The 12,079-nt window shown below is 41.9% G+C and overlaps 1 protein-coding gene across 1 annotated transcript; it reads left to right on the forward strand.

The window, feature by feature from the left end:
* Positions 1-256: 256 nt before the first annotated feature.
* Positions 257-12,067, forward strand: tnni3k (TNNI3 interacting kinase). Its single transcript, XM_062452460.1, has 25 exons — positions 257-377; positions 782-890; positions 1,067-1,152; positions 1,294-1,391; positions 1,623-1,733; positions 1,868-1,966; positions 2,121-2,259; positions 2,407-2,551; positions 2,768-2,872; positions 2,960-3,054; positions 3,312-3,461; positions 3,593-3,679; positions 3,804-3,860; positions 4,032-4,124; positions 5,933-5,990; positions 6,067-6,261; positions 6,683-6,787; positions 6,884-6,936; positions 7,086-7,138; positions 7,349-7,481; positions 8,629-8,738; positions 9,994-10,053; positions 10,259-10,425; positions 11,489-11,568; positions 11,729-12,067. Exons 1-25 carry the CDS (start codon positions 338-340, stop codon positions 11,803-11,805), a joined length of 2,505 nt encoding a protein of 834 aa, XP_062308444.1. The 5' UTR covers positions 257-337; the 3' UTR covers positions 11,806-12,067.
* The last annotated feature ends 12 nt before the right edge of the window (positions 12,068-12,079 follow it).

Genomic DNA, 12,079 nt, shown 5'->3' on the forward strand with positions numbered 1-12,079 from the left:
TATTTCCTGACACATCAAGGCCATTATGGTATGCCGATATCCCCCCTGAATATAGAGGTTGTGTCACATTTGCACTTAAAGAACAGTCATGCCACCCAAAGGCAAAACCTGGAAAGTAAGTAACCAATGCTGTTTAAAAAAAGGCTCATATTCGTATCACACACACAAATACAGAGGGGATCAGTTGTCATAGTTGTCTGACATTCCAATGAGAGAAGTTTATTTTTAGCCCACAATCCCCCTTTATCTGGCCCTTTGCTATTGTGACAGAGACAGGGTGTTACTGCTTTTCCACTCCTGTTCACCAAATATAGAACATTAGAAAAGAACAAGTTCAATGGGAAATTATAAATCACGACCGACTCAGACGTGTACAGGTAATAGCACGGTGTCTATGTTTGTGGATGCTTGAGTACTTCGTTATCTTTTGACTTCTATATAAGGACCTGTTCTGTCAACAGGCATGAAAAATGTACATAAAAATGTAAGTCCATGAGCTTTTGCTGCCATGTTTATCGAATCGTTTGCTATTGGTTTTTTTTTATTTTATTGACTAAATTGACTTCAACATATACTATTCTGAAGCAAAATATACAGTAACATTCAGGCATGAACAAGTGTTCATGGAAAGTGGAAACAATAGAAGCTTTACAATGGCACGTATTATACGTATTTGATAATGCATTGATGTGCAACACATTCAACATTCTGTGCTAAATGTTATGCTGGGACGTGTATAATATGTTTACACGGCTAACCTTCACCCATCCTGCCTATGAAGATGAGTGGAAGAAGAAGGTGAGTGAGTCCTACTCTGTGATCATTGAGAGGCTGGAGGATGACATACATATCAAAGAAACTGAACTCACAGAGCTCAAATACGTGTTCAGGTAAGAAACTATAAACTATCCAGGGAAGAATAGTTGTGTTTATTAGTTTGATGTTTTATATCTGCCTCTTGTCATAAATACGTTTCACTTCCAATCATCACATTTCTAAATGTAAGTTGTGGATTTTGTAACGTAAAACACATGAAAGCTAAAGAAGTTTTTCTAATTTGTCTCAGCTCTGATGAGGCTTTCCAGAAGGTGAATTTGAATTACCGTACAGAGACTGGGCTGTCCCTTCTACATCTCTGCTGCATATGTGGTGGTACGTACCAAGTTACCTTTCTAATAATAACCCTTTAGCAAAACATTACACTGTGTGTACTGTACTTTGGACCTAAGCCTTCTTGTTATATTTAGATTTAGAGGTGTGGTGCTACATTATCCCATGTATCTTAACAACCAGGAAACAAAGCTCATATCAGGACCCTCATGCTGAAGGGTCTACGTCCATCTAGACTCTCCAGGAATGGATTCACTGCCCTACACTTTGCTTCCTTTAAGGTGAGAAAGTCAAGAAGGACATTCACCTTCAGAACTGAAAGCCTTCATAATAATGTCAGACTCCGTTCAAATCAATGAATTGGTTTTTCTATTCTTGTTTGACTTTTGGTAAGGTGAGCATTCTCTATCTCCCCACACGGTGGAGATAGAGCTGCATCAATAAAGCTCAATTTGTGGTGTATTGTGTCCCAACAATACTCGTGTTTCAGCCCCAGCTGTGTTCTCTCCCAGGACAATGCAGAGCTAGTGACTGCCTTACTCCATGGAGGGGCAGACATTCAGCAGGTTGGCTATGGAGCCCTCACTGCCCTGCACATAGCTACTGTAGCTGGGCACCATGAGGTGGGCACCGCCCTCTTCCAGGCACAAGAATAAAATTCCATGCAGCTGTTGATGCACATTTTTTTTTTTTAAATGTAATGAAATTTTTATCACACACTTTGGGCTGTGGCTGTAATGACACTCTCACTGTTTAGGCTGTGGATATACTTCTCCAGCATGGAGCCTATGTCAATGTTCAGGATGCTGTGTTCTTTACACCCCTGCACATAGCAGCTTACTATGGACATGAGCAGGTAAATTTGACTTTTGTCCCAATTACCTGAATTGATGAACATCACTATCTATTTGGCCCGTTTTGAAGACCATTATAAAAGCATTCAAGCACGCTATCTCTTTTTTCAAGACCAAGACTACGGAGAGGTTTCAACCCTGCTTTAACTGTTTCAGGTGGCGAAGTTGTTGCTGAAGTTTGGAGCAGATGTGAACGTGAGTGGGGAGGTCGGAGACAGGCCACTTCACCTGGCCGCAGCCAAGGGCTTCCTTGGCATCGTCAAACTGCTCTTGGGGGAGGGAAGCAAGACTGACGGTGAGAGTTAGGGTAGGGAAGACCAAGCCTGACATGGGGGAATCACAACTCATCACTTAATGTGATAGTATTTATAATAGTGCCTCATTGGATGTAGCAGCCAAATAACTAGTTCCTCATCCTCCTCTTCCTCCTCAAACATCAAAGTGAATGCCCAGGATAATGAGGACCACGTCCCTCTGCACTTCTGTGCACGTTTTGGCCACCAGGAGGTGGTGCACTTCCTTCTGCAGAGTAACCTCGAGCTGCAGCCACACTCAGTCAACATCTATGGCGACACACCGCTCCATCTGTGAGTTGACACATTTTTATTCAACAAATGAATCGATCATTAGTCACACTGTTTGTGAGGTCAAACAGATTGGGGATTAGTTTACGTGAGTTGAGTGGGCTCTGGGGTCAATACAGTCTGAGAGGTGCAAATGTAGATAGAAGCTATCCACATGGTAGAAGATTTCTGCATGGTACAGTTTGTCTCCACTGTAACTTTTATCTACTGTGCCGTCAGAGCCTGCTACAATGGCAAGTCTGAAGTGGTGAAGGAGATTGTTCAGCTGTCCGGTATGGAGAGCCTGTCCAAAGAGAACATCTTCAGTGAGACTGCCTTTCACAGGTAAACCCTGTTACAGAATTGGCATTTAACCTCCCCGTGCATGGCCTTCGCTCTGAGGTCATGTGAGTGTTTGCCTGTGACCCACAGCGCCTGCACCTATGGTAAAAGCCTGGAGATGGTCAAGTTCCTGCTCAGCCAGAATGCCTTGAGTATTAACCACCAAGGCAGAGACGGACACACAGGTGAAAAAATACCTTTATTTGCATTTCCCATCGGGACACATTGAAAGCAACACAAATCACTCATTAAGATCTACACAGATGAGAGACCTGGAAACGCTGGATGAGAGACTGGGTTCAATTTATCCATGGTGGATAACCTTTGACCCTTATGATGCATGTGTACTCTCCCGATAGCCAAACAAGCAAAAATGATGACCACGTCATCTCATGAGTCAACAGTTTGCCCCTTCATCAGCCTTGCACCTCGTTCCACTTAGGCCTGCACGGCGCTTGTTTCCACGGCCACATTCGCCTGGTGCAATTCCTATTGGACAGTGGGGCAGACATGAACCTGGTGGCCTGCGACCCCAGCAGGTCCAGCGGGGAGAAGGACGAACAGACCTGCCTCATGTGGGCCTACGAGAAAGGTCAGACACCGTCACTAACAGCTGGGCCTGGCCAATGGAAACTTGCACAGTGTTTTGATTCGGTACTTGAGGGACGCTGAAGCAGACGTTTCTATGACCCTTGTGTTATTCTGTGTGTTCTTGTAATTCAGGTCATGATGCCATAGTGACTCTGCTCAAACATTACAAACGCCCCCAAGATGACTCTCCCTGCAATGAGTATTCTCAGCCAGGAGGGGGTAAAGGATTCTAGGCTATAGCCACTGGTGCTGTCTATCCCTTTCTACATTTAAAGGTTGGAGAGGAGGGGCCCTAACAGTAGATTCAACAACATGTTTGGTTTGTGTCTGTCATCCCTGTTAGATGGCTCCTACGTGTCAGTCCCATCTCCCCTGGGAAAGATCAAGAGCATGACCAAAGGTAGTGGAGTGAAGCATGAACTCTCCCAAAACATCAAGTCCTTGTCATCTCAGTCTTATTGTTGCTAAATCAACTGTTATCTTGAAATCTACTGCAGAACAATTATGTGTTAAGGGGAGAATGGATCACTTGGTGTGCATTCAGGTCTTAAAGACAATGTTGTCTTCTCAGAGAAGGCAGATGTTCTTCTCCTCAGGGCCAGCCTCCCATCCAACTTCCACCTGCAACTCTCAGAGTTGGAGTTCAATGAGATCATAGGCTCAGGTAATTGAGGCTGTATTGTCGGGAGTTTAGACCATATGTCTTTCTACACAATAGGTTTTTATTAACCCTCCTGTTATGTTCAACTTTAAGGTTTTTATGTTCCCGATTCAAATTGACCCGGTGCCTGTTTAACCATCCAAAAGTATAAAATCCTAAAAATATTTTTTAGCTCAATCAATCCATTTAATTACATTTTAAATAAAGATGTTGTGTAATTAGTGCCTATGATGCAGTCGGTGATTAAGATGGCAGTGAAACACACAAATACAGATTTCTTGAACTATAGATAGTACACTGTGCCCATGATCAAATTGGGGGCACACACACACAGATGCCTGGAATTATAGATAGGGCACAGTGCTCGCAATTATGTCGGTGACAGACAGATTTCTGTATTTATAGATAGTGCAGTGCCCATAATGCAGCTAGTGATTACAGTTCTTATCAGTGGCTTTGGTACCTATATTTCTCAGATCACAATTGAAATTCTCTGTCATCTCTGAAGTACTTGTTCAACCTCCACATCATCAATTCTAGTCACCTTTGCACATCATAAAATAAATTTAAATTGTTTTTAAACAACACGAACTAAACAAATGTCGTAGCTGATTTGGTGTTGAGAGTTTTTTGCAAATTTTTTATGTGCGGGTGGTTTTGACATCAGTAAACACATTAATTTATGTAACAAAATTCACTGATCTACAGTTAGGTCCATAAATATTTGGACAGTAACACAATTGTCATCATTTTGGCACTGTATGCCAAAATGAATTCAAATAATTCTTCTGTCATCCACCACAGTTGTTTTAGTTGTGTTACTAAGGTCACCAGAGCATTCTTTCCTAAACCATACACCCAATTTGGATGCAACTACCCTGAAATTGAATGTCTACACTAAATAACACCCTATTGATGACGTGACTGCTGACAAAAGCAACAAGATGAATTCTGAAGTGTTTAGGGCAGAGTACTATCTGCTCAGAGTAAGCCAAATGCTTCTAAACACATTGGACGGCGCTTTACAGTGCAGATGGACAATGACCCAAAGCATACTGTGAAAACAACCCAATACTTTAAGGCGAAGAAGATGTGGAATGTTTTGCAAGAACCTGACCTGAATCCAATTGAGCATGCCATTTGCTGAAGGCAAAAGTAAAGGTGTACACTTCAAAAACAAGCAGGATCTAAAGGCAGCTGGAGTACAGGCTTGGCAGAACATCACCAGGGAAGAAACCAAGCGTCTAGTGATGTCTATGTGTTCCAGACTCCAGGAAGTCATTGACTGCAAAGGATTTGCAACCAAGTATTCAAACTCACAATTTAATTAATTTATTTGTCCAATTACTTTTGAGCCCCTATAATTACGGGGACCAAATATAATATGGGGTTTAATTCCTACATCGTTCACCCAATTTAGATGTAACTACCTTCAAATTAAGATGAAAGTCTATACCTAAAGCACATTTATTTTAAAATTTTGAAATGCTTATCCAAACAATGTCTAAAAAGGACACCTGCATAATATTAACTTTGCAGAATGCCCAGTTCTCAGGATAAACGAGGGAAACTCACTACCCTAAAAACTCATTCTAATAAGTGGATACACACACACGCACTCACACACGCACTCACACACACACACACACACACACACACACACACACACACACACACACACACACACACACACACACACACACACACAGACTACATTTATTCTTATTTTAATGTGACTTTTTCAAAAAATATAATATTTGTTTCTGTCATGGAGGCATGACAATTAATAGTTCAATGTTCTTCTCTCACAGGGTCATTTGGAAAGGTCTACAGAGGCAAGTGCAAGAGCAAGGTAGTTGCCATCAAAAGGTAAATATATCGACACCGCTTTTCTGTCTCCCATTAACTGAACCATGAGTCTTTCAACCCTATTTTTCATATGTAGGTATCGAGCCAATACTTACTGCTCCAAGTCAGATGTGGACATGTTCTGTCGTGAGGTCTCAATCCTCTGCCGACTCAACCACCCCTGTGTGATTCAGTTTATGGGGGCGTGTCTTGATGACCCCAGCAAATTTGCCATTGTCACCCAATATGTGTCGGGGGGTTCCCTTTTCTCCCTGCTACATGAGCAGAAGAGGTGAGGATTTGTCACACACATTCATGTGCACCGCTATAATACTTACGTAAATGAACCCGTCAATGACAGTGATACAGATCCCTAAACTACATCAGGTCAGGTCATGGAGCATCTAATGAGAAGACAGCCAGGGGTTTTGCCTTAAATGTTTCAGGACGAAAGGCATTTGTTTGTACTGTGATTCCCAAATTGCTATTCTCTGTTCTCATAATGTATGACTTCAGTCCTTCTTTCATGGCAGTGTATCCACACTATTCGCTCTTTCTCCCCACTTCCTTATTGATCCATATGAAGTGTTACTGAGTGTAGGTGTGGTCTGTAGACTGAGCGTATTGATCTGTATAAAGTGCTGTCAGTGATTGGCGACGGCCATTGATTCACTTCCAAGTGTTTGTTCCTCTAATGCTGTGTCAACGGACAGGATCATCGATCTGCAGTCTAAGCTCATCATTGCCATTGACGTGGCCAAGGGCATGGAGTACCTGCACAACCTTGTCCAGCCTATCATACACAGGGACCTCAACAGGTTAGTGGGGACTGCCTCCAGGACTGTCACGTAATCTGATAACTAAATGGCTGGGGTGATATTGCTGTAGTGATTGGCATCATTTGTCTATTTCAGCCACAACATTTTGCTTTATGAAGATGGACATGCTGTGGTGGCTGATTTTGGAGGTGAAGCTTGACAGGGGCGTTGTATATGATGTAATGATATTGAAATGTAATAAACAACCCAGAGTAGACATTGCAGTGTACAGCTATTCAATGTTTATGAAATGAACCAGGCAATTTAAGTGTCGAAAATGAACCCGCTTTCTTCTCAGAATCCCGATTCTTGCTGTCTGTAGATGAAGACAACATGACCAAGCAGCCGGGGGTTTGTGTCGTTTTTCCTGCCTAACAAGAAAAATTCAACTTAGAAGGATTTTTATTGGATTAAGAATGTGTTTCAATATCCTGATACATCATTACAGAACACTTGACCATCAGTTTAGCTATTACTGCTTCTACGAGGAAGTCATGTTCTGCCAGGCGTAGCGTTTTGTGTCACTAATTGGGTCGTGCTGTTGGCTGTGTTGCTTTCTAGAACCTTCGTTGGATGGCTCCAGAGGTGTTCACCCAGTGCACCCGCTATACCGTCAAGGCCGACATGTTCAGCTACGCATTGTGTCTGTGGGAGCTTCTCACTGGAGAGATCCCCTTCGCTCATATCAAACCTGGTAAATCCTGAATTCATATTTGCACAAGTATTGTATGTACACACATGCAAAAAAACATCCGTACATACAAACACTATTGTAGAATATTTGAGCACCAGACAGTAATCAGAGGAAGTATGTTGTAGTTGCTTCAGGCATTACACACAGTATGACTATATGTACCAAAAACAACATTCTGAAAAAAAGTCTTATGCACATGGAGTACATCTACTTTCAAGTCCTCAGGTTTAGTATTTGGCTGAACATCTCTGTCTAGCATTGATTTCAACATGTTACTTATCATCATACAACAGTTTGAGATACATTACAATACAAAGTGTTTGTAGCATCATCATCTTAGGACAGTGACCACTAATAAGATCGCAAAACCACATCATGATATGGGAGATGTTGATGGGTCACAGACCTCAGGAAGTCAATGCACTTAAACATTTCATCAACGTACTGTGGCGGCAAAATGAGCGACACAACACTGTGACTGGAGAACTCAAGGACTTTAAAAACTGAGGTTCAATTGGAGAGCGCATCGGGGAAGGTTAGGGAGAGCTCCGACAGTGTTTGTAATCAGGCGCCCTCGGGGAGAAGAGAGGTTGCTAACAGTCTGTGTTGTCCGGGCAGTTGGGCAACTCTGGTGGAATCTGTGGATAGACTACAATCTCAGGGCTCGTGCAGGAATTAGTCCACTTACCAGTTCTCGTCACACACACCTGTCAGGTTCTTTCATGGCAGAGCTGATCTGGAGTGATTGGGGCCAGGTGTGCCTCATCAGCCTCTGCCCGACCCGTCCTCGCTCTTTTTCTCCTCCTCCAGGGTCCTTGCGCTTGCAGTGTTAGGTGAGTGGGGGGCCGCTGTCGGTGGTCCTGACCAGGCTGTTGCGGCCCCCTGATTGTGTGCTGAAGTGATGCAGACACACCACACATGCCTCAGCAGTCAGGGTTTTGAATAGTCCTAGAAATTTCATATTTATGTGTTTCATATTGAATAAATTCTAAATTCAAATTTAAACAGATGACAAATATATGTTAATATGAAATATTGTGTATGGATTTTTTGAAGCTGTCATTTTGAATATCTGTAAATATCTACTGTATGTGTCTGAACTACAGATGTGTTCTGGATTAACTTATCTCTTGTCTCTTCATACCAGCTGCCGCAGCAGCAGACATGGCCTACCATCACATCAGGCCTCCTATTGGCTACTCCATCCCCAAACCCATATCCGGTCTACTGATGAGAGGCTGGAATGTATGTCCAGAGGTTGGTGCCACACCCCTTTAACCTTAAAGCTTATCTCACAGATCTCAATCATCCCCACAACATTATTTGATGTGGCAGCATTAGCATAACACCTGACCTGAGGCGTATTTTTAGGCTGTGGTGAATGCTGAGTCTGCTGCTAGCTCAGGCGGATGAGTCTTTAATGAACGGAACAGCCTTATTCCCCAATGCTTAAGCTATCGCATGACTCCACACAATCAACGTCTCATAGAAGCAAGTCGCTCCCCCCTGTGGTGGCTTGTGATGAAACCTATGGATGGAAAATGTTTACAACCCCTCATTACAACCATCATTAGACAGTCATGCATGTTGGTACAGTTTTCCATACTTCCCAAGGTGAACCTGGTCTGTTTGCTAGGGTTGCCAACCAACTGCCTCTCTTGACAGTAAGATGGATTCGCTTATGGACATTATGGATGTGCTTTTATCCGCGGACCAGCTCAGATAATTTCATGTTCGGATTCTCTTGTTCTGTCCGAAACTGTGTCAAGGCCTGTTCTTTTTTCAGGGTCCTGCAAAGGCAGAGCTCTGAGATTGGGTTCTCACGCATTCATCATCGCAAGGCTCTGAGGGTTCTTCACATAGTTCATATGCGACTTGTGTATAAGAGTACATAGTTGTTTTAAACTTCTTGAGACTTGCAGTCCAGGTAGATAATTAGAGGTTTTGTAAAAGTATTGTTTTTCCATAGAAAACACGTATAGGTTATATGTAATGAATGTAGATTATGAATATAAAAGTAGGGCATTTCAAACTCTGAATTTTTTTTTATTGCCATGTAAGTTAACACAAACACATAATTTACTGTGGCAGGAAGGTGCATACAATAAACATATACAAATCTTATTTTATTTTTTTAAGTAGAAAAAGCAAAAATAGATAATAATGCACAAAGAGTTGAGAGCTGTGTTCCTTTTTTGGTTTTGGTGAGTGACAACAGCAGGCAGATGCCATGTCTCTTGAGAATATATTATATATTATTAAACAAGGCCGATGGTGAGTCTGTCTTTGTTCGCAGTAGAGAGAGAGAGAGAGAGAGAGAGAGAGCGAGAGAGAGCGAGAGAGAGAGAGAGAGAGAGTGCACAAGCAGATCTGAAGCCAGCCTTTGAAGCACAGTTCACCTTTGCTTCATATGTGGGTGGAGAGAAATGACCTGACAGAGTCAGAGAGAACACAGCTGTGCTTTGGTGTTTGTGTGTGTGGAGCTAATTGTTATTTTGTTTATCTGATTCAGGATAGGCCTGAATTCTCTGAAGTGGTCACCAACCTGGAAGAATGCTTGTGTAATGTTGAGGTATGCTGTGACCTTCCAGACCTTACTATGCAAATAAATAGTATGGCAGAGGGACTCTTCAGTGAAAAAGCATACATTTTAGAAGTTGATGACTACAGTATCTTCTCTGCGTTAGATCACTGGTGTGTTTCTAGAAAATTCTGAAGAATACTGTAAATTGTACATCTGTGTGTGTGTGTGAATGTTTGTGTGCCTCACTCCACAGCTCATGTCCCCAGCCTCCAGCAACAGCAGTGGCTCCCTGTCTCCCTCCTCCTCCTCGGACTGCCTGGCGAGGGGTGGGCCAGGCCGGAGTCACGTGGCGGCGTTGCGCTCACGTTTTGAGCTAGAGTATGCTCTCAATGCCCGTGCCTATGCTGTCTGGACACAGAGGTACTAAAGACTCTTCAATCTCCACACAGGCCTAAACAACACAGCCAGAGTGTCTCAGGAATAGTCAAAGAAGGAGGTTAAGACTTATGCTCTATGAGGGCATGGTGACCTGTGGGTCTTTGTGTTATCATGGCAATGTTAATCATTTCAGAGACCCATACATGACTTTGTTTAGTGTTCTGGGCCAGGAATAGAAACCCTTGAGACCTCATGTCTGGGCCTGTAGTGGTAAACAGGGGCTTTGTCCAAGTGATAGGAGACTCACTGTTTATTGTTTGACCAGAAAACATGTAGAACACTTCAGATACTTTATTGCAAGAGTTGGGAGTGAAGTTGCCTGGAAACAAGGAAAGCAAGCCGCCAAATGCAATAAAACATGCATGGCATTTTCACTAAAGACGAAAGGCCTCCACTGGTGTCTCGCCTGTGGGTGAGTGCACTTCTGTGCTCAAGTGTGTGTGCAGAAACAATAGACATAGAAATCCTGGTAACAGTCTCTATGGACACAGTAACTAGAGGTTGTTGTTATGCTGTACTGCTAAGGTGCCTTACTGACAGAAATTCCCTGGCAGTGGATCAAAAATGACAGCAATGTTGTATCCGCTTGCATAGAAAGTGAGAGTGGTTGTTGGCTTCTAGTTTATCATGTTACCAAAACACAGGTCATGTTAGATTTAGCTGTGGATGTCAGACATGTTTATCCCGTTGCATCAAAATCAACCTCATGAATCTTTAACTGTTCGGAGGAGTCATTGTACAAAATATGACCCAACCAATTGGGTTTACAATGCAGCACTTCAGATATTATGTTGTTATTGTTGCACTGTCCTATCAGCGGAATTAGATAATATTGTAGTTATGTTATTGATATTGTCATTGTTGTACTATTGGTTGGTAAAGATACAAATATATTTTTTACAATAACCACTGAAATAGTTTGAAATGTGTAAATACTTGTTTTGATTTTCAGCTGCAATTCATACATAAACTATTAACATCATAATATTCATGTTTCGTGTTTAAGTTAAGTAGATGTAGAGTTAATTATTTAATTTCAATTTAGTGAGGGACGACATTCTTCACAAGGATCATCATTGGAGGAACTACGGAAGAATATGCAGTTTCCCCCGATTGACCGAAATGGTAGGTTTAACTCAAACAACATATCCCTTTTCCTTTTTTATTGTAAAACATCATATTTTGAACACATTTGATGGAGTGCAGTTCATATAAGCAATGTGATTTGTGCTGTATGTGGCTTAGTACATTTTTTGTTGTGACTGTTTTATGCTTTCTCCCTTAGGATATGTGTCTGATCCCATGAGCACTATGCGCTTCCATTCATGCAGCAGCAATGGCAGCTTTGAAGATAGCAACTAATAGTGATGGGAGTTCCACTAGAGCAACAACTTGTACTTAGTAATACCTATATATACTACACGATATATATATATATAGCCACACTGATTTTAGTGTTTATTCCTTCACCAGACAGCTCTCTACAAATGAACTGTTTCAATGTATGTTCCTTCTGTCTTTTTCTTTTGTAAATAATGTTTTAAATCATGATGAATTTCATATTCAATATGAAATAGTTTCTTTTTAAAGTGTTTCAGTATAAAGACATTACTGTTTGAAAACATTATTATTCTTT

The sequence above is a fragment of the Osmerus eperlanus genome, chromosome 26 (assembly GCF_963692335.1).
Source record: "Osmerus eperlanus chromosome 26, fOsmEpe2.1, whole genome shotgun sequence".
NCBI classification, from domain to species: domain Eukaryota; kingdom Metazoa; phylum Chordata; class Actinopteri; order Osmeriformes; family Osmeridae; genus Osmerus; species Osmerus eperlanus.

Bases quoted from the DNA above. Each gene is read 5' to 3' on its own strand.
- tnni3k (XM_062452460.1), top strand. From the start codon at position 338: ATGGGAAATTATAAATCACGACCGACTCAGACGTGTACAG. The intron at 2,552-2,767 runs GTGAGTTGACAC...CTGTGCCGTCAG, and splicing joins GGCGACACACCGCTCCATCT to AGCCTGCTACAATGGCAAGT. The intron at 6,788-6,883 runs GTTAGTGGGGAC...TGTCTATTTCAG, and splicing joins ATACACAGGGACCTCAACAG to CCACAACATTTTGCTTTATG.